Source organism: Dipteris shenzhenensis, chromosome 28, assembly GCF_047967505.1.
Source record: "Dipteris shenzhenensis isolate YYH24624 ecotype China chromosome 28, Dip_SZ_1.0, whole genome shotgun sequence".
NCBI lineage: Eukaryota > Viridiplantae > Streptophyta > Polypodiopsida > Gleicheniales > Dipteridaceae > Dipteris > Dipteris shenzhenensis.
In genome coordinates, this window is record NC_141623.1 from 28,780,319 (window position 1) to 28,806,915 (window position 26,597).

A 26,597-nucleotide genomic window follows, 5' to 3' on the forward strand; every position below is an offset into this window, starting at 1 on the left:
GGAAGAGCATCGACCTCTGGTAATGTTGGTGGAGGGCTGGAAGGAGCTGGTTTCATAAATGGATTCATCAGTTTCCACATACAAAAATACCAATAAATAGAAATAAGTCTCTAAGTAATTCCAAAATTAACTAGAGTCGAACTCTGAAATAGTTGGTATGTAACATTCACTCCCTCTTAACAAACGAGATGTTCTCATCTTGAGAGCAAATTGCAATAGTTCTAAATAAACTCGTTTAATCAAGAAGAGACCCAATCACTGTAAGAAGGATTCCTTAGCAATCCAGTTGTAAGAAAATATGCTTCAACTAAACTTTTAGAGTCTAGTAAGATTACAACTAGCAAAACCTCAATGCTAAAATACTACCAGACCTTCACCATGGTTGTAATTTAAGTTAATAGTATATTGAACTTTAGCATGCACCCAATTATTTTTTAAAAAAAACTTTCAAAGATCGAGATGTGGATACACTCACTCAATTTAACAACCATATAGAACTCAAGACCTTTAGTTTGAGCCTTTATAGGTGCTTTCAAGAAAAGTGAAGTACAACTCAATTAACTTTAATTAGAATTCAGGTCTCCTTCCTTGCATAACCAGAAATCCTATAGACAGCTGCACACTAATACCAAAAGTACTAGACAGTCTCATGAAACTTCCCATTCTCAAAACAAAATCAAGTAACTCTCTTAACATAGCCCCTAACGCCTCACTCTAATTGATGAGGTCCAAAACCTTACAAATGTATATTGTCTTGGCCCCACATTCAACAAAATCACATTAGGCACAGCCTTCTCGTGAAGAAAGACTCTTCTCAAGCCTTTATTTTTCCCAGAGCATCTGCTGCCTCCTCTGGATACACATCGTGCATTATCCTTCGTAGTGCAATCAACTCTAACACCTCAACATTCTCTACCTTCAAAATGCTCATGGGCTCTGGTGATTCTCTAAGCACTAATTGGAGCACTTCCATATATTCATCTGGGCACTAGACTTCATCCAAACTCTCCACTGTAAATGCGACGACATCAACTGTCTCTTTTACCAACTGTGTCTTCATTTTTCTTTTTCTTTTTTGAGGAGAATCTTTTGTTGCTTCTATTGTCTGCCCCACATGCAACAAAATCAAAACGTAAGGCATGCCTTCCCCTCACGAATGACTCTTCTCTGATAAGTGTGCATGTCCTGTAGGGTGCCTACTGAATTAACCACATTTTTCCTGTTTTTGACTTGGATTGCTATGCAACCTATGCAGCTGTCATCACCAATGTCATATTCTCCCTTATGATTAGGCAACACAAAAGGTATGATGAGATCATATGCCTCCTTCCCTTTATTGCATATCATGGCCGCACAATTCCTTATAAAGTCTTGAGAACATCAGTTGAAGAGGTCCACCATAAAAGTGATAAAATGCATTGAAAAACACACGTGCTTCTTTGAGATGGCTTGACTTTGTGAACCCCTTCCAGTTCCTCAAGAAAGCTTGAAGAAATTCTTCCAACCCTTGAGTAGAGAAAGCCTCCCAGTTCTGTAAACTGTCCATGGCATTCAGTAGTAAAAACCGTGCTACTAGCTCTCCTCTTTCTCCTGCACTCGCAATGCCATTCAGGGGTAGAGAGTTTAAATGTCGAAGTTGTGTAGTAACCAAGACTTCACTGTGCAGAACCTGTGCTACTGCTTCAGCTAAAACAGGTTCAGGTAGCGCATGGGTAAGCACATAATCTCTAGCTGCTGATGTATGCAGATAGATGCACATATGTGATGCAACCAGCTGTTGAGCAACCATTGACTGTGGGCAAACATCCACACCTATTCGACGGCCAAGAAACACTAATGTCATATTCAGCTTTTCTTGCCCCTGCACTGACTTTACTTCTAGCCCTCCAAGAAGTTTGACTTTTGCTAGATTTACCAATTCTTTTGTATTGTGACCTTCCAGAAAAGCAGCCCACAATGGCTTGCCATGAACGAGAAAATGTTTTGTAGCTGCAGCCTCGTTCAGAGTGGTGGGTTGTGATGTAGCCAGTATATTAAACGTGGGCATTCTTAATTACGGCACAAAAAGTTGCTGGAGACCGATCCTCACTTTAGCACTTGGGTCCTCCCTATTCACAGGGGTAAAATTGCTCACCCTTGCAGTTGTATCAATAAACAACACAAACGATCCCATGCATTGAGCTCCATTAACCTTGATAGGCAGCTCTGTGCAGGCTCTTCTAAAAACAATAAAGCTTCTCTAACCTGTACCATGGGCTTGAGTAAGAAGCTCCTTGGCTTCGTCTATCACAAACAAAAACTGAACACCAGATTTTTTGAGGGAGTTTTTGTAAGATCCCGTAGGATAGAATAGATGCATCTTGCAAGAGGTGTGAGAACACAATGAAATCTCTATATTGATTGTGAGAGAAAAGACTCTCTCTTATAGAAAAAGGGGAGAAGGTGATACCTTCCCTACATAGTAGCTATCAGTCCCTACATCAGTGGGAATCAATCCCTACATCAGTGGGATTCCCTTTGTCTTACATCATCACTTAGGTCACACACTAGACACATCATAGCACTTGATGTGCCTTTACAACACACACAAACACACATGTGACTCCCCTAGATGCACACATGCACCATAGAGCAAGCCCTTGATCATACTTACCCCAACAAACCCCCCTCAAGGGATTGCCTCTTGCAGTGTCAAGGATACATCTAGTCTCATAGTTTCTCATGCCATCTCATGGTGGTCAAGGATTAATCTACGGCTAGGATCTCATGCTAGCAAGGGTTCCCAAGGGTGTGAGTTTCACAGAAATGGGATAGTCAAAACACATATCACATGGCCTACATCATATGGTGACCAAAGGTGATTTACATATTCTTTTAGGAGTACTACTCCAGGCAGATAACCTCAAAATTTGACCAAGTGATGATAAACAAAAAAGACAAAGTGCCTAAAAATCATAGTCTTCATCATGTGGAGACTCATCAAATGAAAGTAGATTGGCAGTTTCTGACTTTGTAGCTTCTTCCTTTTTGGCTTTACAATACTTTTCATGGTGATTGTTTTTGCCACATGTTTGCATGGATTGATCTTGAAGCAATATTTTGAGAGGTGATTAGTCTTCCGACAATGTTTACAAGGTGAAAACTTGCCCTTTTGAATTTCTATGGCATAGGCTATGTCATTGCCTCTCTGGTATGCTATGTCATTGCCTCTCCGGAGTTCCATGTGCCTTTCTTCTTCTTGAAGAGCAGAAATAAGACCTTCAAGATTAGGATTAGGAAGGTTTTTCAAAGTGGTAACAACATGATCATAATCTTCAAGCACACTTTTGAGCAACACTGCCATTGTATCATCTGTAGTGATTGGAGAGTTGATAGAAGCAAGTTGAGTCATGAGACTCCGCATATGATTGATATGGGCAGCCAAAGGAGTGCCACTAACCATCTTCAATTCAAAGAAAGCAATCTTAAGTGACAATTTTGAGATGTGAGAGCTAGCACCAAAAATAATGTCAAGCTTCTGCTAAGCTTCTGAAGGAGACTCTAAGTCAGAGATGTGATGAATATAGTCATCTCCTAAGGCAAGAGCAATGATGCCATAGGCTTTCTCCTCTCTAGCAAGATCTCTTGTCGGGCATGTCGGAGCTGAGGATTCTCCATCATTAGAGGCTGTTGAAGAAGAAGTTGAAGCCGGTTTGACAACCCCCAGAGGTTTTCCTTCATCAATGCAAACTTAACCTTCATCTACCATGTGTGAAAGCCTTTACCATTGAACTTATCCATATTCAAGATGGTAGCCATGAGAGGGTCTAACCCAGAATGGGCAGTGTCTACTCTCTTACAAGGCTAGAAAAAATTGAAGAGCTTCAAAATACAAGCATTTTAAGTAGCAAAGGCTTGCAACCAAATTCCATACTACAAAACATAATGGAAATGATGTTTTCACTTGCATGCTTCATAGAGGTGGCTAAATGAAAGCATTCCAAGCAAATCCAGGTGTAGCAATTTAAAGAAAAGCTGTAGCCATAGTTGTACTAAAGCTATTCAACACTTTAAAACATCAGAAATGCTAAAGTAGCATCTAATGTAGCATCAAACTCACAACATTGTCAAAACTGTCCAAAACAGAGACCTAAACTTGGAGGGTGCAATTCTCACAACTCATAGCTCTATTCTAGGAGATTTTTATGCAGGAAGAAGGGCCTTATACTAGAGAAGGGCTACCAGCAAGGAGAGGCACAATGTTGCGTCAGGTCGCCATAGCCAAGCTTGAGAGGACCGACTGGTTTTTCATCTGTTGTGCCTCCATTCCTTGTCCAAATGAGCTCAGATTTCAACAGTAGGTTCCCTTTAGTGTCGTGCAGCTTGGGCTCAGAGGAATTGACAAAAGGATAAGCACAGAGGTGGCATTGCGTGAAATTTTATCAAAGAGTGTGAGTGTTGGCGTTTCAAGTACAGTAGAAATGTCACCAAAAGCTTGCAGCTGGAACTTTGCCCATACAAGAGGAGTTTGCAGCTCAAAGGGTTTAGGCAATGGTCATTTGTAGGAAGAGAATAGAGCTCTCAAAGATTTTGGGAAGAAGGAGGAAAATGGAGAAGATGAAGAAACTTGTAGTTTATGCTTGAGATAGCATCTAATGCTAGGCTAGGCTCGATCTAGAACCTAAAGCTCTGATACCAATTGTAAGATCTCGTAGGATAGAATACATGTAAGAGGTGTGAGAACACAATAAAATCTCTATATTGATTGTGAGAGAGAAGACTTTCTCTTATAGAAAAAGGGGATCTCTTCCAAAAAGAATTCACTTTTCTTGCTATTGGCAAAAAGCTGATGATTTCGAAGTTCTTGAAATACCAAAGCAAGATGTTCCCTGTGCTCTTCTTCAGTCTTTCAAAAGACTAGGATATCATCAAAGAAAGTACCCGTGAAATGCCTGTACTTTCAGAAGATACGATCCATCATTCTATTGAATATGGATGGAGCATTTGTCAACCCAAAAGGCATCACTAAGTATTCATACAACTCGAATGTAGTGCAAAAAGTGTCTTATGCACATCTTGCGATTGTATCCTGACTTGATGATAGCCACTCTTCAAGTCTATCCTACTGAAAACTGTTGCTCCTATGAGCTGGTCAAGCACATCATCTATGCGTGGTATCGGAAATCTATTTTTGATGGTCATCTTATTCAATGCACATTCGAAAAAAACCATCTTTCTTTTGTACTAGAAGTACTCGTGAGCAAAAAGGGGACGAGCTGGGCTGAATCAACCCTTTGGACAACAAATCCTGTACCTGAGCATAATCTCCTCTCTCTGAGTCGCACTAACTCTATAAGGTGGTCTATTTGGTGGCTCACTACCATGCATTAACTCTATCTAATGATCTTTTGGTCTCTCTGGGGGTAACTCCCCTGGCAAAGCATCGGAAAAGCAATCTTTAAAGTTTACAAGAAACTGAAATTTATATTTGTCTGCATCATTCATTTCAGCATGCATATCATTTTCTTTTTCTTTTACAAAAACCATGTACGCGGAAATTGCAGACTTTATTGCCTTACCACATGTAACATCAGATACAATGGGGATAGTCTCCCCTTTATTCTTGGCAACTAAACGCTAGTTTTTTCCCCTATGGATAAAACTCAACACCCTCTCAGGGTATTCTATTGTTACTTCCTTTCGATGGAACCACGGTGTACCAAGTACAATATCATGCTGCTTGAGAGGAGAGATTAAGAAGTCCTCCTGATCTACATAGCTCTGTACATGGACACGAAGCTTTCCAATCAAAGGAGTAACTTGCACTGGATTCCCTTGGAACATTTGATCAGCATCAAGAGCTCTACCTAGCTCTTCAGTTTTTATCCCTAATCTCAGGGCTAAATCTTCATATATGAAATTGTCTGTAGACCTGGATCAAAGAGGATTAATGCTTGCCGATCTCTTATCTTTTCCCATGATAGCAAAAGCTCTTTTTCCTTTGGGTCTGAGGTACTCCCCAAAACATCTGGGGCTGCTCCCACCATTGGCCTCAGTGGTACTTGTGGCTTTTTCTGCTCCTTAGAACCCGAAGGCTTCTCAGGGCACTGGGCAACCATATGCCCCTCTTTCCCACATTTAAAGCATTTCCCATCTCTGCGAAATTCAGCTATCTGTTCAGGAGTGAATGGGGATTTGCATTTATATGACTTTGAAAACTGAGTACCTCTCGGCTTCTGAGGTTGAAACCCTTTCTTTTCAACCTTGGGATACTCTTTCTTTTCTAATTTTGAAAAATCGGTTTTCTTTCTTTCAGCACGTCCTGCATGCAAGGATAGTACCGTGGATGGATCTTGTAACCGCACAAGACTAGCTACTGAAGCTGAATGCATAAGGTCTTGAATGCTCTTTGCCCCCAAAGAGCATTCACTACTACCTGAATTCTTGGACTGAGACCTGCTCTGTACTTTCTCATTTGGGTTCCTTTGGAGACCTTTTTGAAAGGTGCAACCTGCAAATAAGCATCCCAAAACTTTTGGTTGTACACATCCACTGTATCTCCTGCATCCATATGCAAACTGTCCCAATCTTGAAGAACATGATCTCTAAACTGTTTAGGCATAAACTGCTGGTAGAAAGCTTTCTTGAAGTCCTTCCACCTCTTTGGGGCTGACCCATTTGTGGTCTGTGCACTCCACCATGCACTAGTTGTCGCTGTCAAGTGCAAACTAACCATTCTTAACTTGGAGGTTCTGAAAACTTTTCTGTACCGAATGCAGCATCAAACTGCCTGATGAACTGCAATGCTTTGTCTGTATGACCATATTGTCCATTATAGGTCATAAACTTGATAGATTTACCTCCCTCTTTGAATTCCTTGGTCTCTCTGAAAAACTTACTCTTCCTAGACTTCTTGTGTTTCCTTCTTTTCCTAGACGGTTTATCTGATAAAGAGGAAGATACAGAAGTCGAGCTCGAGGTAGACGGTGAAGGACTGGGAGATCGGTGATGATGCCTCGATCTCTTCCTGCTATGAGACCGTTTCTCTCTCTGGCTGTACACAAGAGTGTGCCTCTGGCATTGGCACATCATAAGCTACATTAGGCATATTTTCTACTTGAAACAAATGCTGAGCTCTTGGATCCCTTTTGAGATTTTCCATCTCTTGCATACGAGTGCGTACCATCTGCTCAAATTCTTGCTGATTTTGCTGCACACTTCTCTGTCTTGGATGTGCATCTCTATCTTGTGAATCCCACTGGATAGGTGATTGGGCCATTTTCTTATGACTCGTCTGAAATCTGCAAGTTTGTCACACACACTGTGTATGCAACTAATGCACGCAACCTTTGCTTTTCACACAGAAAAATTACCTCAACAAGAGGTGTCTTGCATTCACAATCTATGCCAATACCGGGCTGTCAACTCAAGGCATATACCCACAAAGTTGCCAAGGCATCAACAACTATATTGCCCCTTTTCTGGCTGCTGCAAAAAGCACTGAGTATGCATCTGATTCCCTTTTCCTAAGCACAAAGGCATGCATTCCTTTACTTGTGCAAATCTCTGATTTCTGCTTTTTCTGACAGTAAATACTTTCTCAGATAGGTGAAAACTGCTAGCAGAAACAGTCTCTGCAACTGTCTTTTTTCTTTTTCTTTTTCTTTTTCTTTTTCTTTTTTTGACAGTAACCAGATGGGTAACTACTGGTTACACTAACCAGATCAATCCTGTTCTGGTCTGGTTACATTGATAGACTAGTTAGTCTGTAACTTGGCCACTAGCTTAACCAAACTGTCTAACTGAATCAGTCTAGTCTAGTTAATTAGTCAGTCTGGTTAGGCTGTCCTCTGACCAGATCTCTAACTAGGGTCAACTAACTGGATGCCACGTGTCAATCACACACGTGTGGCGCCACGTCACCTGTCACATGTTCTGCCACATCAGCATCTGAGCTGGCTGCAACGTGTACTGCCACATCAGCATCCCTTAGGCCTGCCTTGCCTGCCATGTCAGCGCCACGTGTCAGGTCTGCCATGTCATCAAGCCTAAGGTTCCAAACCTTCTGGCTGGTCGACGTTGCACGTCGCGCCGGCGCCCTTCTCCTTCAACAACGCCTAGTGCCCGCGTGAAGAATTGACACTTTCCATCAAGGATACACCTGCGTGGGAGAGAGTAATTGCCATGCGTGTAGGAGTCTTTTGTCCTTGCTAGCCTTCCCGTCAAGCAATTGTCTGTTCCATCGTTCCCTTTGCCATACATCCCCGTGAAGGTGTTGCCAACCTGATCAGCCTTTGTACTGAGGTTCCATTAATTGAACCTGCAGATGACGGAACACCATTCTACGCAGGCGCTTTAAAAGCCTATCGCTAAACGTCAGCATAATTAGTGCATCCCTTCCCCCGTTGGCTTTTCGTTAGTTATAGACACAGTGGGTCTATGCTCTAGTGCTGTGACGAAAAGAAAAGTCTGTAGGTGGATGCAAGCTTGCCCACCGTCGGCTTCTCTTAAGAAATACAATAACTGATAGCTGAAACGCCATGTTAGCCCACTGCTCTCCACAGCCCAATGTACTCCTTCGCTTGAATCACCTTCTTGAGGAAGAGGGTGAGCCTATTGCTCTGATACCAATGAAATCTTCCTTCGTAAAAGACAGCAAAGACACTCTCATTTTCTCTCCCTCTCTCAACAAATACACTAAGGGCCAGGACAATCGTCGGGCTGGACACCCCCCCCAAGGTTTTCATTACTTGAGAGAAAACTGAGTACAAGAGTTCAGTGTGGAAGCTGTATATACAAAATTCAAACATAAATGAATCATTACATGAGCTCTTAGGCTCTCTTTCTTGGCAACAAGCCACTTGTCAAACTCTACATTACCTTCCTAATTACATGCCACTAAGGGCAACTCTGGAGTCTTTGAAGCACTTGGTCACGCGAACCGCCTCCTAGACTCTTGTTAGGCTCTCGTAGCGCTTAGGAAAATCACTCTTCCTAGTACCTGCAACAATTTATTAAAGCGCACCACCATGACACCCATTAATTGTTAGCGCTTTGCATGCAAATAACACATTGTGGACTAATTCTAGTCACGGTGGGCGTCCCCACTGAACACATGTGCACACATAACAAATATTAAAAAATATATTTATTCTTTGGTTGACCGAAGTCAACGCTCTTGATTATAATTAAGAGGCTTTGACCAAGGGTCGAGGCGCCTTAATTATAGTCAAGTCTCTCCAACCGAAGTTGGCACATCTTGGTTAACCGTAGTTAACCCTCTTGGCAATAAACCAAGTCTCGTTGACTGAAGTCAACACTCTGTAGTCAGCTCTATGGTTCTCTGGTTAACCGTTGTTAACCCTCTTGGTAATAAACCAAGTCTCCTCGACCGAAGTCAAGTTTAATTGACCAGAGTCAAGTATCTTTGAACATTAAAAAAAAACTCTTTAACCATAATTAACACAAATGGAAAACTCTTTAATTATGATCAAATAAATGGTCAACTGGTACTTTGACTTAGGATATTTGCATTGTGGTGACATGAATGACTTCCATCAGGGCTGAGACTCTACAGGTTAGCACCACTAAACAACAATCTACCATGCTACATACCAGGTTCACCTGACCAGATGCTACAAAGCTCCTCCTCCAACTTCGAGAGTTCTAGTAATAAACAGGCACCATAGTCACAATCCACCTTGTTGACATTGCAACACAGATCATTTACTTTCAGCTCCTGATCATTTCCATCAACAGCTTCTTTACCAGCAATGTTTGGACCCTCTGCAGTAGTCATTTGCTTTCAGCTATTGTTCATGTACATCACCAGCTCCCTTACCAAATATATTTGTACTATCTAATGCGTTGTGAAGCACACTACCTGCACCATTATCACTATCCACCTCGACCACGGAACAGCAACCATTTGCTTTCAGCTCCTGATCATTTCCATCATCAGCTCCTTTGCAGGTAATATTTGGACCATCCAATGCATTACAAAGCACATTTTCTTCCCAGGGACGTCTTTCTAACAAGTAATGTGGCAGCACACGCTTGAATACATCTGAATCATACTATTTAAATCGTTTTGCTTGGATTTTCTGGCATCCAGACGTTGCTTCCAAGCCTCTTTGGCTTCTTTGTACTCTCTCTCCAGATCTTCTTTGCACATGACCCGCAAGAGATTGACAAAATCATCATTTGGCAAGGCAGTGCACTCCACAAAATGAGAGGCGAACAACAAATTCAAGACAGGTTGAGCATCAATGGAATGATAGACTGCTTCTGCTTTAGTGTTGGTGACCATCTTAGCTGAAATGCGCATGCAGACAAGCAGGGCAGTTCTGTGGTGGCTTGGGAGAGCATAAAGCCCATCGGTTGGTGGTGCTCATGATCACGGGCAGCACTGGCAGCTATTTGGAAGGGCATGAGTTCATGGAGGAGCATAGGCATATTGAATCCTGGCAGAACCTTGAGGTAATCTTCTGATTCCTTGCAGAGAGAGATTTGCAGCCTCTGGGTTCTCTGCTTTCGGCTGGGGATGCTCGAGCTGCTCGACTGAGATGTAAGTGAGGGGCTTATGTTTGCACCCTGCACGCATGCACACACACAGCTGCAAAGCTCCATCAGATATCTCACAAAGTTGCAAGCCACATCCCTCCTGCTGGCTTCGTGCCCGACCATCTGTTTGTTCCCAGGCCAGTAAAACAAGCAAATTCAATTCTTTTGAGGTGCACATGCAGCGTACAGGCCAGGCTTAAGGGCATCTGCATTCATTCTTTCCAAGACCCTTCGAGGTAGCAAGCCCTCTTCTTTGATGTCATGTGCACGGATTGGTATCTGACGTGTACTAGGTACACAGAACTAGCTCAGGTTAGCCTGGGGAGGCTTAGAGCTAGGCAGGCTTGATTCTCGGATTGAGTGGCAAGGGCACGGACTATTTATAGGTCTTCGCTATTTTTGGCGCTCGGGGCCCGAGTCTATAAAAGGGGCCCAGGGGGTTTAGTTCTCAGTGTGCAGTTGGGAGCAAGTTTCGTTCCCAGGTGCCAGGTCTGTTCCTGGATTGAGTCGCAGACGCGCGCCTGCATCTTAGCGTAGCCCAAGGCCCAGTGGCAGATCCAGGGCTTCACAGCGCCACCTGGTGGTATGGGACACTAGGCTGGTTTGGATCTGATTGGGAGTTCGTGCCAGTAGCTCAGCTCGTGGCTCGGAGGGGACATCTTCTGATTCGGGATCACATCCCGCAGATGTCATGGTTGGGTGGTGAGCAGCCTGCTCAGATATGACGTGGTGTGTGGTTGTTTTGCAGATCAGGGGTTTCAGGAGTGCTGGGATGTGTTAGTTGGTATCAGAGCCAACTCCTGAGGTAGGAACTTCTGATGCGGGAATTTTTGACGAATTTTTCCTCCAGGTATGCCCTAAAATTCGAAATTTGTTGCTGCGTTTTCTGCTGGGTTCTTGGGTTAGTAGGGGTGGACAGATGTTAGGGAAAAGGAAGCAGAAAGGAGGGAGAGTTTTCGAGATTCCTGAAGGGGCCTGTGAGAGAAGGCTGTAGGAAGCAGGAGAGAGAGCAGAGAAGTAGGAAAGAGAGGGAAAAGAGCTGCGAGGGAGGTGGTAGATGTGACGTCAAGGCTGTACGGAATCTGGCCGGTGCAGGGAGAGGCGCAAAGAGCTGCGAGCAGGGTGCGACCAGCCTGCGTGGAGGGTGCTTTTTTCGAAAAAAGCACCCCCTCCAAAGCTGGGGGAGGTTGGCCTTTTTTGGAAGCAGGGCTTCCCAATTAGGCTGCCCTGCTCCCTATATAGATGGGGCAGGGTACCAGCCCACCCATAGCCTCGCAAAGAGCCTAGTAGCTGCCCCTCGAGTTGCCTGCCTGCTCCAGCCCTGCATCAGCCTGTTCGTACCTGCGCCAGCTATCCGTACGGGTATCTACGTCAGCCTGCCTGCGCCAGCCCTGCATCAGCACCGTACAACTGCGCCAGGCCTGCGTCAGCTGCACCTGCACCGGTACCTGCAAACTGTACGGTCGCCGTACAGCCACGTCAGCTGCTGTACGGCCTCCGTCAGCTGCTGTACGGCCTGCATCAGCAGCCGTACAGCCACGTCAGCAGACCGTACAGCCACGTCGGCAGCTCGTTTGCCGCAGGATTTCGTACGTGCATCCGGTAGCGGGTTCAGCAAAATTTCGGGATTCGTGGGCTTCCAGTTCGCCAGTTTTTCGGCATCTCCTTCCGTCAGCATCTCTTGGGACGGTTTTCCTCTGCTCCATTCTCCTTTTCGCTTCGGTTCAGTCAGTTATTTCTCTCAGTTTATATTCAAATCAGATTTCAGTTATGTCTGATTCTGCAAATCCCGAGTTCACCATGGGAGAGCAGGATTTGGATTACACTCCAGGGGGAGAGGAGGATCAGGGTCTCTATGATGACCTGATAACAAAAAAGGCCTTCAGTGAATTTACGACTGCTCTGGATGGCAAATTTGAGCAGGTTAATGCCAATCAAACGGGGTTGACATAGCAACTCCAGGGGATTCAAGCAACTCTTACTCTTCTGGCTAGCACTGTGCAGGCACTCACGCATGTGGATGCCATGGCCTCAATGCTAGGCCCGAATATAACTCCAGACCCTTTTCCGGGCGATCAAAAGTCTAGAACGAAGGAGGTAGTTGACACTTGGTTACACAAGTGGCAAGTACACTTTCAGTTCCACCCATATCCAGATGAGAAGAAGATCCAACTTGCAACGGCTTTCATGTCAGGTAAAGCATTGCTATGGTGGAAGGAACTCCAGCCTAAGCCCGATACATGGACAGATTTTGAAGGGGTTTTCAGGAAGGAGTTCCTGAAGAAGGAGGATGATTACGATATCGTTGGCAAGCTTAAAGCCCTCGATATGTCAAAATTAAACTTGACCTTTGAAGTTTATCTTCAAAGATTTCGGGATCTGCAAACCAGGGCCGCTAAGATGGATCCAGTGACCTTGTTAGGTTTCTTCATGGATGGTTTGCCAGATTCATACAAGTTGCAGATAAAGAACAACAAATGCACAACGTTGCAGGAGGCCATGAATTATGCGCGCATATATGATGATACCATGGCCGGTGCCAAAGCAACTACAGTTTCCGACACGAGTGGAAAGAACAAACGCAAGTTCTTTCAACATACGACTGGTACTAGGGAGACGAAGTCTACGGACACCACCTCCAAGAAAAACTTGACTCCAACAAAGAATGGTAAAGCCCGCTTCCTTCGTACTTTGAGGCTCAAAAAAGAACGTTGCTTCTATTGCGAGGAGCGGGGCCACACAAAGAATGAGTGTCCAAAGCGCAAGAACCAAAAGTTGGTGCTTGGACTGAAGCTCTAGGCAGGTACTGGTACCAAGGCCAAGGGAGCGAACCAAGTCTCGATGACAGGTATTTCTGTAAATGTCATTACCTGCCCACTCTCTTGTAATTGCACTTTCAATACTTCGTTGTTTGGTTCCCATGATCTTTTCCGAGTTTATGGAGAAGTTATGGACCAACAGGTTCACATTCTCTTTGATCCGGGCAGCTCTCACAATTTTGTTAATTACAAATTTGTGCAGAAGATGGGGCTGTCCACAATACCTAGCGACCACACCTATGAGGTGCAGCTTCCAACTGGGAAGCAGTTTTGGGATCGCAAGGTTGAAGCGCTTCCTATCCGGATTCAAGCCTACACAGGAGCTCTTACATGTTATGTTATGCATCTGGAGCATGTAGACTTGTTGATCGGAATAGAGAGGTTTAAAACCCACAATATTCAGATCGGATGGACGGAGCATACGCTTTCTTTTGTAGATAAGGACACCACATTTTGTATTCAGTGTGATAAAATTCCCTCTTCTCAGGGACCTATTGTATCTGCGATGCAGCTTCGGAATATATTAAACAATTCTCATTATGATGTCTATCAGTGTGTTTTGATTCCGCTTTCTTCATTTGTTGTTTCTGTAATTAACAAGAATGAATTAAGTGTGTTTGAACACCGTGAATTGAGAATCTTGTTAGATAGTTTTAAGGATGTATTCCCGGCTCAACTGCCGGAAGGTTTACCTCCAGAACGGGCAGTAGATCATCGCATAGACTTAGTCCCACAGGCTCAACCTATCAATGTACAACCTTATAGGATGAGCCAAGTAGAGGAGGATGAGTTAGCTTTACAGCTTCAGGATTACCTAAATATGGGCTATATACGCCCAAGTAAATCACCTTGGGGTGCACCTGTCCTCTTAAGAAAGAAAAAAGATTCTTCCTGGAGAATGTGTATAGATTATAAATGATTAAATAAAGTGACAATTAAGAACCGATACCCTCTACCTCGTTCCGATGATCTGATAGACCGTTTGGCCGGAGCGAAGTATTTCACTAAGATTGATTTGCGTACGGGTTATCACCAAATCCGTATCTATGCTAAACACATAGATAGAACCGCATTCCGAACTAGGTATGGTCATTACGAGTTCCTCGTATTACCTTTTGGTTTAACCAATGCTCCTGCTACTTTTCAGCAGATGATGAACGATTTGTTCAGGGATTTTCTGGGCAAATTTATTGTAGTGTTCTTAGATGACATCTTGGTATATGGTCGAACGCTTGAGGATCACATAGGACCGGGTTGTCTTAGTTATTCTAAGACAGCATAAGCTCTATGCCAAGATGAGTAAATGTGACTTCTTTATGAAGGAGATCATTTACTTAGGACACAAGATTTCTTCTGAAGGTATTAGCATTGATCTGGATCGTATTCAGAAGGTTTTAGAATGGCCTATCCCTCAGACTGTGAAACAACTTCGGTCTTTCCTAGGATTTACGGCATTTCTTCGGAAGTCTGTGCGTGATTATTCACATATCACGGCACCCCTGACAAACATATTGAAAGGTCGTGGACGCAGGTCTACTCAGTCGATCTCTTGGAATGATGCAATGAACAAGGCTTTTGAAACCTTGAAACTTTCTATCAAAGAAGCACCCGTTCTTGCATTACCCGATCCTACCCGGCCTTATGTTTTAGAGGCCGATGCGAGTGATTATGCGATTGGGGCAGCTCTATTCCAAGAGGGCAGACCTGTAGCTTTCGAGAGTAAGAAGCTAGACGACACTCAATATCGTTGGCCCACACTTGAGAAGGAACTTTATGCTGTAGTGTATGCTCTTAAGGTTTGGAGACACTACTTGTATGGTTCAAAGTTCCTTGTCTTGACTGATCATCAGTCAATTAAATATGTGTGTGATGGATCAGAATTGAGGGGAAGGAAAGCTAGATGGGCAGAATTAATGCAGGATTTTGATTTTGAAATACGTTATCGTAAGGGTTCCTTGAATAGTGTGGCGGATGCCTTAAGTCGAGTTAAGTTTGTAAATGCTTTGTCATTTACGGAAATATCCTCATACCTATTTCAATCCTTGAGAGGGCTATACGCAACTGATAGTCACTTCAGTTCTTATTGGCAGAGAGTCCAGGATGGGAGCTCCATAGTTGACCAGGACTCAGGGATTGTGCCACCTACAGTACAGGCGGCAGGAGATCAGTGGATGATTAGGAACGGCTTGCTGTTCCGGAATGAAAAGATTTGTGTGCCGGATGTTCTGGACCTTAAATCCAAGATTCTCTGGGAGTGTCATGATGCTCCTAGTGCTGGACATCCGGGTATACATAGGACTCTGTCTCTTGTGAAGCATACCTTTTATTGGCCTAAGATGCGTGCATTTATTGAGAACTATGTAGTAGGTTGCCAAGTTTGTCAGGTTACTAAGGCAAAACGCCTTAGAAGCGCGGGTTTATTACAGCCATTACAGATTCTAGGTAATAAATGGGAAAGTATTTCCATGGATTTTATTACTGGTTTGCCTCGAACGCGCAAGGGTCATGACTCCATTTGGGTCATAGTCGACCGTTTGACAAAAATGGCTAGATTCTTACCTACTAGAACAACTATATCAGCTGTTCAGCTGGCTCACGAGTTTGTGGACCACTTGTTTAAGCTGTATGGTTTGCCATCTGACATAGTCAGTGACAGGGACTCAAAGTTTACAAGTAACTTTTGGACAATTGTATTTGAGAAGTTGGAAACTACTCTAAGTATGAGTTCCTCGGATCATGCACAATCCGATGGCAGTACAGAGAAGGTCAACCAGTTGGTTGAAGACATGGTTCGAGCATATGTATCTAAGAGACAGTCTTCATGGGAAGATTATCTACCTATGATTGAATTTGCTTACAACAGTGCAAAGCATTCTAGTACTGGTTACCGTCCTTTTATGCTTATGTACAGGTTTCAACCTAAGTCACCAATTATGGTTGGGTTAAAAGGAATTCAAAATGATGCTGCTAAGAACTTCTTGCTAGATATGCAAGAAATGTTGCAGTTTGCCGAGGAGTCTATTAGAAGTACCCAAGATCGGGACAGATTTTATGCTAATAGACATCGTTCACCTAGAGAATTCTCTGAAGGAACGATGGTATATTTGCGAATTCCTAAGGAATCCAAGAGCCTAAGTACTGGTTTAGTTCTGAAATTATCCCCCAGATACTGTGGTCCTTTCAAGGTCATTAAAAGAATTGGACCAGTTGCATATCGCCTAGAATTGCCTCCTGATGTTAAAGTCCATCCAGTCTTTCATGTCAGTAGACTGAAAGAAGTCTTGGGTGCTGATGATCAACTTGTTTCTCCTCAAGAGATTATAGAAGTTACAGATTTGACTTTTATTCCTCACGAACCTGAGTGTATTCTTGAATTTCGTGAAAGACAGATTCGTAATCGTACTATCACGGAATACAAGATCAAGTGGAAGGATCGTGTTGAGGAGGATGCAACATGGAAGACATTACAAAAACTCCAAAGAACATTTTCAAATTTTTTAGCGAACTCAGGAGTGAGTTCTTAGAGGAGGGGGAGTATGTCATGTGCATGGATTGGTATCTGACGTGTACTAGGTACACAAAACTAGCTCAGGTTAGCCTGGGGAGGCTTAGAGCTAGGCAGGCTTGATTCTCGGTTGAGTGGCAAGGGTACGGACTATTTATAGGTCTTCGCTATTTTTGGTGCTCGGGGCCCGAGTCTATAAAAGGGGCCCAGGGGGTTTAGTTCTCAGTGTGCAGTTGGGAGCAAGTTTCGTTCCCAGGTGCCAGGTCTGTTCCTGGATTGAGAGTCGCGGACGCGCGCCTGCATCTTAGCGTAGCCCAAGGCCCAGTGGCAGATCCAGGGCTTCACAGCACCACCTGGTGGTATGTAACACCACGCTGGTTTGGATCTGATTGGGAGTTCGTGCCAGTAGCTCAGCTCGTGGCTCGAAGGGGACATCTTCAAATTCGGGATCACATCCCGCAAATGTCATGGTTGGGCGGTGAGCAGCCTGCTCAGATCTGACGTGGTGTGTGGTTGTTTTGCAGATCAGGGGTTTCAGGAGTGCTGGGATGTGTTATTTGAGTAACTGAGTGCATTGAAGCCAAGCTTGGCAAGCTTCCCTTGTTTATCAAGGGTTGCTGATCCTGGCAAGAGCGTGTTACAGAGAGCAGCGATTTGCCCCTCAGGGATGAGCACTTTGTCTACAAAGGATAGGTCTTGCTTGTCGGAGATGATTTCTATCATGCAAAAGATGGTAGGGGGGTGGCTGGTTAAGCTTGCAGCACCTCCATTCTCCACAGGAGTAGGCATGGTGTGCCTGCGAGGGGCAATTGGGGTGCTCTTGGGGGTAGCACAGGGAGCTGCATTTGTAGTGGCAGGGCGAGGAAGGGCATCGACCTCTGGTAATGTTGGCGGAGGGCTGGAAGGAGCTGGTTTCATTAATGTATTCATCAGCTTCCACATACAAAAAATACCAATAAATAGAAATAAGTCTCTAAGTAATTCCCAAAGTAACTAGAGTCGAATTCTGAAATAGTTGGTATGTAACGTTCACTCCCTCTTAACAAACGAGATGTTCTCATCTCGAGAGCAAACTGCAATAGTTCTAAATAAACTCGTTTAATCAAGAAGACACCCAATCACTGTAAGAAGGGTTCCTTAACAATCCAGTTGTAAGAAAATATGCTTCAACTAAACTTTTAGAGTCTAGTAAGATTACAACTAGCAAAACCTCAATGCTAAAATACTACCAGACCTTCACCATGGTTGTAATTTAAGTTAATAGTATATTGAACTTTAGCATGCACCCAATTATTTAAAAAAAAAACTTGCAAAGATGGAGATGTGGATACACTCACTCAATTTAACAACCATATAGAACTCAAGACCTTTAGTTTGAGCCTTTATAGGTGCTTTCAAGAAAAGTGAAGTACAACTCAATTAACTTGAATTAGAATTCAGATCTCCTTCCTTGCATAACCAGAAATCCTATAGACAGTTACACACTAATACCAGAAGTACTAGACAGTCTCATGAAACTTTCCATTCTCAAAACAAAATCAAGTAACTCTCTTAACATAGCCCTTAACGCCTGACTCTAATTGATGAGGTCCAAAACCTTACAGAAGTATATTGTCCTGGCCCCACATTCAACAAAATCACATTAGGCACAGCCTTCTCGTGAAGAAAGACTCTTCTCAACCCTTTCTTTTTCCCAGAGCATCTGCTGCCTCCTCTGGATACACATCGTGCATTATCCTTCGTAGTGCAGTCAACTCTAACACCTCAACATTCTCTGCCTTCAAAATGCTCATGGGCTCTGGTGATTCTCTAAGCACTAATTAGAGCACTTCCATATATTCATCTGGGCACTGGACTTCATCCAAACTCTCCACTGTAAACGCAACGACATCACCTGTCTCTTTTACCAACTGTGTCTTCATTTCTTTCTTGGATCTTCTTCTTTTTTGAGGAGAATCTTTTGTTGCTTCTATCGTCTGCCCCACATTCAACAAAAACAAAACATAAGGCCTGGCCTTCCCCTCAAGAATGACTCTTCTCTGATAAGTGTGCATGCCCTTTAGGGTGCCTACTGAATTAACCACATTTTTCCTGTTTCTGACTTGGATTGCTATGCAACCTATGCAGCTGTCATCACCAATGTCATATTCTCCCTTATGATTAGGAAACACAAAAGGTATCATGAGATCATATGCCTCCTGCCCATGCCTCCTGCCCTTTACTGCATATCATGGCCGCACAACTCCTTATAAAAGTCTTGAGAACGTCAGTTGAAGGGTATCCACCATAAAAGTGATAAAATGCATTGAAAAACACACGTGCTTCTTTCAGATGGCCTGATTTTGTGAACCCCTTCCAGTTCCTCAAGAAAGCTTGAAGAAACTCTTCCAACCCTTGAGGAGTAGAGAAAGCCTCCCAGTTCTGTAAACTGTCCATGGTATTAAGTAGTAAAAACCGTGCTACTAGCTCTCCTCTTTCTCCTGCACTCGCAATGCCATTCAGGAGTAGAGTTTAAATGTCGAAGTTGTGTAGTAACCAAGACTTCACTGTGCAGAACCTGTGCTGCTGCTTCAGCTAAAACAGGTTCAGGTAGCGCATGGGTAAGCACATAATCTCTAGCTGCTGATGTATGCAGACAGATGCGCATATGTGATGCAACCAGCTGTTGAGCAACCATTGACTGTGGGCAAACATCCACACCTATTCGACAGCCAAGAAACACTAATGACATATCTCGAGACTTCAGCTTTTCTTGCCCCTGCACTGACTTTACTTCTAGCCCTCCAAGAAGCTTGACTTTTGCCAGATTTACCAATTCTTGTGTATTGTGACCTTCCAGAAAAGCAGGCCACAATGGCCTGCCACGAACGAGAAAACGTTCTGGTTCTGCAGCCTCGTTCAGAGTAAGTATATTAAACGTGGGCATTCTTGATAACGGCACAAAAAGTTGCTGGAGACCGATCCTCACTTTAGCACTTGGGTCCTCCCTATTCACAGGGGTAAAATTGCTCACCCTTGCAGTTGTATCAATAAACAACACAAACGATCCCATGCGTTGAGCTGCATTAACCTTGAGAGGCAGCTCTGCGCAGGCTCTTCTAAAAACAATAAAGCTTCTCTGACCTGTATCATGGGCTTGAGTAAGAAGCTCCCTGGCTTCGTCTATCACGAACAAAAACTGAACACCAGAATTTTTGAGGGAGTTTTCGAATTTGTTCCAAACAGCAGAACATGCAAGCTTCATCTCGTCCGAAGAGCACTCTGGTCGCTCTAAAAGTCTGTGTAGTATGCCACCGTAGTCCTTGGTCTGCTGTCTGTGAAACAGCTCGGCTCTATCTGGAAACGTTTCTTCGTTGGCCAACCAATCAAAGCAGGCCCAGAAGATGGCGAAAGCCTGCTCAACTTTGGTCATCGTCACAAAGTACTGTCTCAATTGTGGGTGCGAGGGAGGGTACCCTGTAGATGTGGGTTGAAGCAACGAGAAATAGAAAACCATCATACCGCTAGCAGCATGTGCAACCTCTTTCATTGCCCTAGACTTTCCCCAGCCGCTAGACTGGACTATTGGAGCGCATGGAGCATACCAGGTCTTTGTATCTTGAGCCCACTTCATGAAGCACCGATCAATATAGTGCTGAACATAGGAGACAACGAAGCCTTCTGGGTCCTCATATTGTCTATCGAAGGCCTTTTCGAGAAGATCCAGCTCGGTTGGAGAAAGACCCTGGGCGGGAGCGTCGGCTTTAGCATCGTCAATGGCAAACAAGCTCTCTATGATCCGTTGCATCCATTCTTCGCTGTTCTGTGCCGCAAAGATATACTGTAGCGTCCGTGGAGGAAAAGTATGAACTCTGTCCATCAAACTATCAAAGTTTTCATCAGAGAGGGTGCCCCGACTGGCGATCACAGCACTAAATATTCGATAACGACGGACATGGTCCGAAGTCAAAATCTCCGAAGGATCAAAGGCAACGGTGTGCTTGCACTTGTCCCAGCCCTCCTGTAAGCGCTGCCGGTCGTCGCCCATGCTTTTTCAGATGGGAGACAACAGTTAGAGAGCTGAACACAACCAATCTGTTGTATGGCAAAACAGAGAACAACAGGATGAGTGTCTTGTTATTCTCTCTTTTGCCATACAACAGATTGGTGTGTAAAACCAACAGATTGTTATTCTCTCTTTTGCCATACACAACCAACCTTCCTTTGGCGATGGAGATGGAGTTGGAGCTGGAGGTGAGGACGGAGATGGAGATGGAGATGGAGATGGAGATGGAGATGGAGATGGAGAACAGGTGGAGAAATTTGGGTTGAGGATAGGAGATGAGGACGGAGATGGAAATGTCAAGCTCGGAAAGACCTCAAAATTGCACTCGAGTTAGTAGACCTTGACTCAAATAGGTTTTTCACTTGGTCTAACCGATAGGTCGGCAACTGTAGGAGAGAAGCCCGACTTTATAGGTTTTACTTATTTATGTATTTGTTCTCCAAGGCCATTAGTCGTTTAAAGGCTGAAACTTTCTCCACTTTAGCACTATCAAATCACAAACCGGTCATGTTGTCCTATGATTTTGGTAATAGACATACAGTTTCAGGTGGATCCCAGTCTCCTTAAGTATAAGGCAGCGTAGAGGCTCTGTTGCTGGGAGCCAACAGTTAGAGAGCTGAACACAACCAATCTGTTGTATGGCAAAAGAGAGAATAACAACATGAGTGTCTTTCTTGATGTTATGTTCTAGCCTACCCTCCGAGGGAATAACCGTTGGAGGTGTGCAAATGAGTTGTTGCATGCTTATGAGCTCTTCTAATTGTTTCATGACTTGTGTTGTTATGCTCTTGAAGTCCCCCAATAGGTAAGTCAGAGTTTGTGGAGAATTTTTTGAGAGTGGTGGCTTGTTAATATTTTTCTATGACTTTCCGTTTAGAATATGTCAACAAACATCGAATGCCATCCTTGAAGACTATAGTATTCTTCTTGGTCGATTTTGTGCGATAGATCATAGACCCACTGGGTCCATTGTCCATATCGATTCTGTCCATAGACGCTCCATTTCGTTGATGATGCCTCGGTCCATCTTTATGTGTTTTAGCTCAACTTATTCTAATAAGAATAGATTGTTTGGGTCATGGATTATAGACAGTGTTGTGTAGACCAGGCCATGTGTCTTTATACGTATTGGGTCGAATGCTACTGAATCCATTGATAGCCCCTATGCTCTGCATATTGTCCTAGCAACACCTAGTTTAATTGGGAATAAGGATGACTTAAAGGGATACCAATGCCATGTAATTGTTGTGTCGAGACTAAGTATCCATGTGTAAGAGAAGTGGACAAGTGGCTCTGAGGAGGTAGCCTCAGTGCTTTATTATCTTTTTAAGTCTCATTATCTCATTCAATTGTGCTTACATTGGACTAGTACTTGTCATGCCATATATGGGGTTCTTGTTGTACTGTGCATGTTCCTCCATTGAGTAAAGAACGCATAACTCCCTATAATGGTTCTTGGGGTCCTTCGTGCTATAGCTGTTGTAATGTATAACCTTTTGGCATCTTCGTGTCCTTGTTTTGTTTCCAAGGAAAGAGAACTCACTCACGTACTCTGCCATAACCAAAATGGAGGATTGTTTAATATACTTTTTTATTATGCCATCGAAGAAGATATCTTGGCTGTCAGGGTCCATTTTCTCTAGCTACCAACTGTGCTTTAGTAGCAATGTTCGATCTTCTGGAGGGCTAGTGTGCATGAACTCCTTGGTGTTGCTTGTCAAGGGTAAGGACAAACGTAGGTACATTGCTTGTTGTGCACTAATGTGTTGAGTATTGAGAATCACATTGTTGAACTTGTGTACTGTTTCATTGGCAAGTATTTTCCCATTGAGTGTTTTGTTCAAAGCTTTTTTAACCACCATTACGGTGGCCTTATCAGCCTTAGCGATGTATGACATACAGTAAGCTACATCTCGATGTGGGATCTGAATAAATTGGACGTTTGTATCTGCTCCCCATAGTTTTGACAATTTTGGGTTGAAGTCGCTAGTGTGTGAGTCCTTGGGATGCCTTTTTAAGCAAAATTTCCGTTGTTTGGTCATTGAGAGTAGGGCTAATAGTTGTAATTTTTCTATGAATGATTCAAAGTAAAGTTCCAAAGTGGATGTTACATGCAGTTGTTTGATAATCCTCTCGAAGTTTTGTTTATCCTTTTGATCTAGAAGTTGCTGCTCTAGTGGAAGTAATATTTGTGTGGTTCACATAAGAGCCCTTGGAAAATCCAAATCTACATCCTTTGCCACGTTTATTGCAAGTTTTCAGGTGTTTTTGCGTTAAAGGTCCTGCCTCGGCAAGTCCATTAGTGAAAGGCTTGCTGTTATGTATGTCAATGAATGTAATCACCTCTTTGTCAAAAGAATGTCCATAAGTTGGTGCATTGTTGACCCACAGCAAGCCATGGTCATGTTGGCTACCTCTGTTCAACCGAGAATGTGATGAAGGCCCCAATTGCCTTAACATTACAAACCAGTTTTTCTTGAGCTTGTGCTTATAGTCCAATGAGGTTCTTAGGCAAGTGAAGTCACTATATCCAACATTTGACTGCAATAATTTTTCAATGTTGTGTCTACAATTGCATCTCTGGCATGCAATTCTTTGTCTTTAAGTTGTCCTTTTCTCATTCCCACCAACGTAGAGGAAAAACCTGAAGGACCATGATTTTCACTCTTATCCTTTTTTGTGAGCTCCCATTGGGTGACTTTTTCATACGATGTGTGCGAGGGGATCTGGTAATCTCTTGTGTTTCTATAGAATATGCTTGGTAAGGCTGTTAATTGTAGGAACTCACCCTTAGTATTTTAGGGCATATGCACACAGTAAGATGTCAAAGGGTGTGTGTGTGAGGGTTGTGTCTCTCTCAACATCCTCTTGTAGTTGCATTGTGCAATGTCTATGCTAATGGAATGAGTACGATTATGGTAGTAATTTCTCTGTATTCTTTGCATGTGTGTGTGTGTGTGTGTGTGATTATATTAAAAAGTCCCATCAATAATTGAGCCATAGAGTTAATTCCATCAATTGGATAAAAAGTTTTTTCAAGAAGGAAACATATGAGAAAAAAATGTTTAAGACATCTAAGTTGAAAAATGCAATAACCAAATTTTGCAAAAAAAAATCACCAAAATTAAGAATTTTTAATAATATTGAGTTTGACAAAACACGATATTGAAAAAGATGTAGAATCCTCAGGCAGTCCACGTTCTGAGGTCAAGGTCCACTTACCTACCACCATTCAAACAAACTCATTCAAACAAACTAGATGTTAGAACATCATAGTTATGATTGGGTAGATAGGTAATGCATGTTTTCCCAGCTTGTTATCGCTTTACCTAGGAACATAGAGAACCATATGGATTCTTAGATTATATATATATATATATATATATATAATGCTTAAGTCACAAGTGAACTACGGACCAAATGAGTGCATGGGTTGAGAAGGGATTAGTGAAGATATGGGAGGATTAGTGTGCTTGGTGCGTGGGTTGATTAAAAAGATAGTGTAAAGGAGAGATTTCATGGGCAATTACAAAAAAGAATAATTCATAGTTGCGAAAGTATACATGTGTGTGTATGTGTGTGTGTGTGTGTGTGTGTGTGTGTGTGTATGTGTGTGTGTGTAAAGAAATAAGTGTTTATGTGACATACATTTACTAATCAAAATTTGTATGTGTGTGTGTGGCCCACCCCCAACCCAAGAGGGTAAGACCAGATGGTGGGGAGTAAGCCCACCACGTGGAACTTACTCATCACCTAAGTGAATAAAAGTGGATCTATATCATAAGTGTCAAAATAAAAAAATGATGCTAATAGTAAATGCGTAAACCACTTTTGCAAAATAGATATAAATGTTAGTAAAAACTAAGGCAGATAAAAAAATGACTAGGAATTTTCCAGGCTAAGGAATTATCCAATGGATGTGAATTCATTGTATGGCACTAGCCCGCCGACCAAAGGCTAGCTAGGAAATCAAAGTGTATGTTTAGATTAAAAAGTTCCATCAATAATTGAGCCATACAATTAATTCCATCAATTGCATAAAAAACTTTTTTTAAAGGGAAACATATGAGGAAAAAATGTTTAAGACACCTAAGTTGAAAAATGCAATAACCAAAGTTTGCAAAAAAAAATCACCAAAATTAAGAATTTTCAATAATATTGAGTTTGAGAAACATGATATTGAAAAAAGATGTCGAATCCTCAGGTAGTCCACGTTCCGAGGTTAGGGTCCACTTACCTGCCATCATCCAATCAAACTAGATGTTAGAACATCATAGTTACGATTAGGTAGACTTGTAATGCATGTTTTCCCCAGCTTGTTATCGCTTTAGCTAGGAACATAGACAACCATATGGATTCTTAGATTATATATATATATATATAATGTTTAAGTCACAAGTGGACTAAGGAGAAAATGAGTGCTTGGGTTGAGAAGGGATTAGTGAAGGTATGGGAGGACTAGTGTGCTTGGTGCATGGGTTGATTAAAAAGATAGTGTAAAGGAGAGATTTGACAGGGGGTTACAGAAAAGAATAATTCATAGTTGTGGAAGTATACATGTGTGTGTGTGTGTGGCCCACCCCCAATCAAGAGGGTAAGACCACATGGTGGGGAGTAAGCCCACCACGTGGAACTTACTCCCCACCTACTGATAATAAGTGAATAAAAGTGGATCTGTGTCATAAGTGTCAAAATAAAAAAATGATGCCAATAGTAAATGTGTAAACCACTTCTGCAAAATAGATATAAAGGTTAGTAAAAACTAAGGCAGATAAAAAAATGACTAGGGATTTTCCGTGCTAACAATGGATGTGCTAAAGAATTATCCAATGGATGTGAATTAATTGTATGGCACTAGCCAACCAAAGGCTAGCTGGGAAATCAATGTGCGTGTTTTAGATTAAAAATCCCATCAATAATTGAGCCATCCAATTAATTCCGTCCATTGGACAAAAAGTTTTTTTTGAAGGAAAACATATGAGGAAAAAATGTTTAAGACACCTAAGTTGAAAAATGCATAACCAAAGTTTGCAAAAAAATGTCACCAAAATTAAGAATTTTTGATAATATTGAGTTTGACGAACATGATATTGAAAAAAGACGTCGAATCCTAAGGCAGTCCCCTTTCCGAGGTCGAAGTCCACTTACCTTCCACCATCTAAACAAACTAGATGTTAGAACATCATAGTTACGATTGGGTAGACAAGTAATGCATGTTTTCCCTAGCTTGTTATCGCTTTAACTAGGAACATAGACAACCATATGGATTCTTAGATTATATATATATATATATATATATATATATATAATGTTTAAGTCACAAGTAGACTAAGGAGCAAATGAGTGCATGGGTTGAGAAGGGATTAGTGAAGGTGTGGGAGGACTAGTGTCCTTGGTACGTGGGTTGATTAAAAAGATAGTGTAAAGGAGAGATTTGATGGGGGATTATAGAAAATAATAATTCATAGTTGCAAAAATATACATGTGTGTGTGTGTGTGTGGCCCACCCCCAATCCAAAGGGTAAGATCAGATGGTGGGGAGTTAGCCCACGATGTGGAACTTACTCCCCACCTACTGATAATAAGTGGATCTGTATCATAAGTGTCAAAATAAAAAAATGATGCCAATAGTAAATGCGTAAACCACTTCTGCAAAATAGATATAAAGGTTAGTAAAAAGTAAGGC

General features: G+C 42.6%; 1 protein-coding gene and 1 pseudogene across 2 annotated transcripts; one reads left to right on the forward strand and one right to left on the reverse strand.

Annotated features, from left to right (window-relative positions):
- Window positions 1-10,371: 10,371 nt before the first annotated feature.
- LOC147883414 (uncharacterized) lies at window positions 10,372-18,529 on the forward strand. The gene is made up of 3 exons (XM_087399486.1): window positions 10,372-10,458; window positions 12,496-13,210; window positions 18,471-18,529. The coding sequence occupies exons 1-3, from the start codon at window positions 10,372-10,374 to the stop codon at window positions 18,527-18,529; spliced, it is 861 nt and encodes a 286-aa protein (XP_087255612.1).
- LOC147883415 (uncharacterized) lies at window positions 18,321-21,113 on the reverse strand (annotated as a pseudogene). The gene is made up of 2 exons (XR_015543792.1): window positions 21,064-21,113; window positions 18,321-20,894 (listed from the first exon to the last, which is right to left on the reverse strand). The product of XR_015543792.1 is annotated as an uncharacterized LOC147883415 (transcript).
- Window positions 21,114-26,597: the final 5,484 nt, after the last annotated feature.